General features: G+C 57.0%; 1 protein-coding gene across 1 annotated transcript in view; it reads left to right on the top strand.

Moving 5' to 3' along the window:
- The window catches only part of Cacna1a (calcium channel, voltage-dependent, P/Q type, alpha 1A subunit), a 155787-nt gene that overhangs the window by 88256 nt on the left and 62241 nt on the right, over positions 1 to 5290 (top strand). The window contains exons 20-23 of the mRNA XM_013034189.1: positions 3 to 109; positions 1841 to 2304; positions 3431 to 3566; positions 5027 to 5156. Coding sequence (XP_012889643.1) covers positions 3 to 109; positions 1841 to 2304; positions 3431 to 3566; positions 5027 to 5156 — 837 coding nt within the window. The remainder of the gene's footprint in view (positions 1 to 2; positions 110 to 1840; positions 2305 to 3430; positions 3567 to 5026; positions 5157 to 5290) is intronic.

The raw sequence follows: 5290 nt of genomic DNA, 5'->3' as shown, positions 1-5290 counted from the left end.
AGGGCCCCGACGGTGGCGAGCGCAGGAGGCGACACCGGCACGGAGCCCCGGCCAACTACGACCAGGACGCCAGGAGGGACGACAAGGAGCGCCGGCACCGCCGGAGGAAGTGAGTGACGTCACGGAGACCCTCGACCTGGGGCTCGCTGTCACGTGGCTTAGTTTTCATGGTCGGCGGTGCAGAACTGTTCCCCATATACTAGGAAACAGCTCTACCACTAGGCCACGCCCATACGGCTAAGCCGCGCCCCCTCGCTGAGCCACGCCTCTAACCCTAACAGGCTGCTCCACCACTGAGCCCCGCCCCCTCGCTGAGCCACGCCTCTAACGCTAACAGGCTGCTCCACCACTGAGCCCCGCCCCCTCGCTGAGCCACGCCTCTAACGCTAACAGGCTGCTCTGCCGCTTGGCCCCGCCCCTGCTGAGCCGCGCCTCCACTCTGATACCTGGCTCTCCCGCTGAGCTTCCTCGCGGTCTTAACATTGTTCCCTTGATGATACCAAGTAACAACTCCATGTTAGACCTCTTGGGTTGACACCGTGTAACTCCATAGTAGATCTCTTGGGTTACATTGTATCTTTTTTTTTCTTTCCGGTCTCCCATCATTGTGAACTGACAGATTTCCTTGTGCAGTTCAGATAAACCAAGGAAGTGACTCTGTTTCCCCTCTGGAAAGAGTCCGTATCAACATCCTACTTTCCTACTTGAGACTAAAAAGAGAATGAGGGAATGAGGACAGTGGTGCTGGTGGTTGGCCCGTAGGAAGCCCTTCGGGACACCAGACGCCTTGGCTTTTTAATTGTTAGGGTACATAGGTAGGATTCTGGGTTCCCAGTGGGGCCAGAGGAACAGGTCCTGTGCTGTGTGGGGGCTGCGCAGCTCCTGCCATTGCTTGCGATCCCCTCAACACTTAATGAACAGGCCCGACTGGAGTGGCCTTCTTTTGCATATTTCTTTCTTTTTTCCTGTGAGGAGAGGGGCTTGAATTATTTTTTAACTTAGGATCTCACTGTGTAGCCCAGGCTGACCTGGAACTAGCCATCTCCTGCCTCAGCTTCCTGAGTGCCGGGATTACAGAGCTGCAGCTGCCCCTGTCATCTGTATCTTCCACGGGGTGGGGGGTGGGGGCGCGGCTTGGGGCGTGGCTTCGTGTGGACAGGGCTTGCTGGCATGAGGGCTCTGTGGGTGGCTTTTGTGGGGGTGTGGTTTATGCAGTGGGTGTGGCTTGTGGGGCAAGGCTCTGGTCTGGGCGTGGTTTCAGAGGCGTGGCTTTTCGTGGGGGCGTGGCACTATGGTAGAGCACTTGCCTAACACTTGTTAGCTCCAGCTTCCATCCCCAACACTGCCGTGTGTGTGTGTGTGTGTGTGTGTGTGTGTGTGTGTGTGCGCGTGTGGTGTCGTTTGACTGATGTGGTATCCTCTACCCACCTGGCAGCTCATGGGGGTTTGTGGGCATCACCAAGAAGTTTTGGGGTGGGAACCATGTAGACTCAGATAAGAAATTTTTTTTCTTCATTGAATTTTATTAGCGCTGTGTCTTGCGACAGAGCCTCACTGGGAGGGTGGCAGGCAGAGATCTGGGCGGGAAAGCGATGATGAGCATTTATGGAGACTTGTGGCTTGGCCTGGGAATTGGCTGAAGTGGGCACCATTTAGTGTGTGTGTGTGTGTGTGTGTGTGTGTGATGCTGAGGGTGGACCTCAGGACCTTTACCGGTGCTAAGCAAGTGCTCTGTCCTTAAGCCATGCCCCCTCCGCCTGGGACTGGACTTCCAGACGCCCAGTTGTAATGATTGGTGGGATCGTGTTATTCTCTGATTTCTTCCCCCCGACTTCCTCAGAGACAACCAGGGCTCAGGGGTCCCGGTGTCTGGCCCCAACCTATCGACCACCCGGCCGATCCAGCAGGACCTGGGCCGCCAAGACCCCCCGCTGGCCGAGGACATCGACAATATAAAGAATAACAAACTGGCTACCGGGGAATCGGCCAGTCCCCACGACAGCTTGGGCCACCCGGGCGGCGGCTCCCACAGCCCGGCCAAGATGGGAAACAGCATGGAGCCCGGGCCCGCACCCACGCCGTCCACCACGGCCACCAACCCCCAGAACACCACCAGCCGCCGCACGCCCAACAACCCGGGGAACCCCTCCAACCCTGGGCCCCCCAAGACCCCCGAGAACAGCCTTATTGTCACCAACCCCAGCAGCGGCCACAATTCAGCCAAGCCTGCCCGGAAGCCCGACCACACTGCGGTGGACATCCCGCCCGCCTGCCCACCCGCCCTCAACCACACCGTGGTCCAAGGTGAGGCCTTGCCCCGCCCTGCAGGGGCCGGCCCAGCTGCCCTTCTCCCCCAGCCGTAAAGGCCTCTCCTGGGGAGATCCACCTTTCTGGTCTCAGTTTCTCCCCTGGAAAATAAGCACAGACATACTCCCAGCACAAAGGGCTGCTGAGATTCTGTGTGTGGTGAGATGGGTAATGAAGGATATCTGTCTTTCTTCTCTGCCCATCCTGAGGCTTGAACTCAGGGCCTAGGTGCTGTCTTGAGCTTTTTCACTCAAAGCTAGCATGCTTAACCTCTTGGGCCACAGCTCCACTTCTGGTGGTTCACTGGAGATAAGAGTGTCACAGACTTTGCTGCCCAGGCTGGCTCTGAACTATGATCCTCAGATCCTGAGTAACTAGGACTACAGGCATGAGCCACCAGCACCTGGATTTAATGAATGAAGAATCTGACTTTATCTCTTATAAAGACTGAGATACCACTTCCATCCCAGAGGAGAATGGTTGGGGGGGGGTCTTTGCAGAGAAACAGAAGTAGGAGGCTTACAAGTTTGAGACCAGCTTGGTCTACAAAGCAAATAAAATAATAATAATAAGCAGCTTAATTCACTGTATAAGGTAGCTCATGCCTGTAATCCCAGCTACCTAGGAAGCTGAGATCTGAGGATTGTGGTTTGAAGCCAGCTTGGGTAGGAAAGTCCATGAGACTCTTCAGTGAACCACACAAAAGCCAGAGTGGAGTTGTGGCTCAAGTGGTAGAGGGCCGGCCTTGAGCCAAAAAGCCAAGTGAGAGGTAGAACCCCTGAGTTTAAGCCCCAGTAGCAGAAGAAAAAAAAAACAAAAAACAAAGATGCCCCAGCCACATGTCTGTCCCAGGCAAAGATCTTGTCCACAAAATCAAAGTTCTAGAGCATGTTGGGGTTAGAAGGAGGCATTTTGAAGCCTGCCAGCCTGGGGGTTCAAATCCCAGCTCTGTTACTCCCAAGCTGTGTGGCTGGAATCCTGTGCCTGCATTTCCCCTTCTGTGGCCGCCATCTTGCTTCTCCTGAGGAGGCCGGGTAGACAGCGGGTGCTTTGCTGGGCGCGAGGCGCCCAGAGGCTTGTGGGAAGTGCTGGAGGGAGACCTGTGTCATGTTTTTGCCAACAGTGAACAAAAATGCCAACCCAGACCCCCCATCCCAGAAGGAGGAAGAGAAGAAGGAGGAGGAAGACGACTCCGGGGAAGATGGCCCCAAGCCCATGCCCCCATACAGCTCCATGTTCATCCTGTCTACAACCAACCCGTGAGTCCGGCCCCCACCTGCGCTGCCCCCCAGATCGAAACCTCATGGTCACCAAGCTGCCCATGCCCTCCATGGTGGCCATCCACCCAGCCACAGCCTGCACCACCACCCACGGCAGCCGCTGCCCAAGGGCGCGCCGGGGCCGCATGGCCTCCCCGCTAACAGCCTTCTCTCTCCAGCCTCCTTGAGGAAGAGAGGTAGTGCATGCGTGTTCTGTCCACTCCCGGTGCTAACCAGCGATCACATCGTCCCAGAGGAGAAACCTCTTTAAAAGCCTCCATTTTCCCCAATGCTTCCTGACATCCAAGAAGCTGACAGGAACAGCTGCCCCGTCCCCCTTCCCCTCCCCCTGCCTTTTTATGTAGTTGACCTCTTCCTTTTATGTAAAAAGTGGTTAGGCAGGCATGCCGGCTCCTGCCTGTAATCCCAGCTACTTGGGCAGTGGAGGTAGGAGGGTGGTGGCTCTGGGCTGGCCCATGGAAAAGCTCCGACTATACAAGAAAATGAATTTATCAAACCAGGCGCCGGTGGCTCCCGCCTGTCATCCTAGCTACTCAGGAGGCTGAGGTCTGAGGATCATGGTTCAAAGCCAGCTCGGGCAGGAAAGTCTGTGAGACTCTATTTTTTTTTTTTTTTGTCGGTCGTGTGCCTTGAACTCGGCCTGGGCGCTGTCCTCAGCTCTTCAGCTCAAGGCGAGCGCTCTACCACTTGAGCCACAGCACCACTTCTGGTTTTCTGGTGGTTTATTGGAGATAAGTTTCACGGACTTTCCTGCCCGGGTTGGCTTTGAACCACGATCCTCAGATCTCATCCTCCTGAGTAGCTAGGATTACAGGCGTGAGCCACGGGCACCCCAGTGAGACTCTTATCTCCAATAAACTACCAGAAAACCGTAAGTGGCACCCTGGCTCAAGTGGTAGAGCGCTGGCCTTGAGTTGAAGAGCTGAGGGACAGCGCCCAGGCCCAGAGTTCAAGACCCACGACCAACGGAAGGAAAAGAAAATGCCATGGGACAGGGCTCTGATTGGGGGCGTGGCTTGTCAGTAGGGGCGTGGTTAGGTCGCAGTGGGCGTGGCGTTGGGCTGGTTTGAACAGTTGTGGGAGTGTTTCCACATTTGTGGGTGTGGCTCGATCGCTGAAGGCTGGTTTTGTGGACTGTTTCATTCTGGATTGTGGGCGTGGTTCTGTGTGGGGCGTGGCTCCATGGCTGTGGGTGTGGCTCCGAAATAGGGGGTGTGGCTCCAGGGTAGAACCTCTGCCTCCAGGGTAGAACCTCTGCCTAGCAATGGCAAGGCCCTGACATCAAACCCAGTACCAAACCCAATGTCTTGGGGGCTGCGGAGCTGTGGCGTTGGGAGGACGGGGGTCATGAGATAATAGGGGGTTGGTGGAGCGGCGAAGGAAAGGGTTTGGAGCCTGTGGTCTGAGGGCCTCTGGCTGCCCCTCTGCCCCGCACACAGCCTTCGCCGCCTGTGCCATTACATCTTGAACCTGCGCTACTTTGAGATGTGCATCCTGGTGGTCATCGCCATGAGCAGCATCGCGCTGGCTGCCGAGGACCCGGTGCAGCCCAACGCCCCGCGGAACAACGTGAGCGCCCCCCACTCCACCCTGCGCCTGCGCACCCCCACTCCACCCCGCGCCTGCGCACCCCCACTCCACCCCGCGCCTGCGCACCCCCACTCCACCCCGCGCCTGCGCACCCCCACTCCACCCCGCGCCTG

Source organism: Dipodomys ordii, unplaced genomic scaffold (genome assembly GCF_000151885.1).
Source record: "Dipodomys ordii isolate 6190 unplaced genomic scaffold, Dord_2.0 Scaffold184, whole genome shotgun sequence".
NCBI lineage: Eukaryota > Metazoa > Chordata > Mammalia > Rodentia > Heteromyidae > Dipodomys > Dipodomys ordii.
The sequence above is the reverse complement of the archived record's forward strand: the minus strand, read 5'-3'. Positions and strand labels throughout refer to the sequence as shown.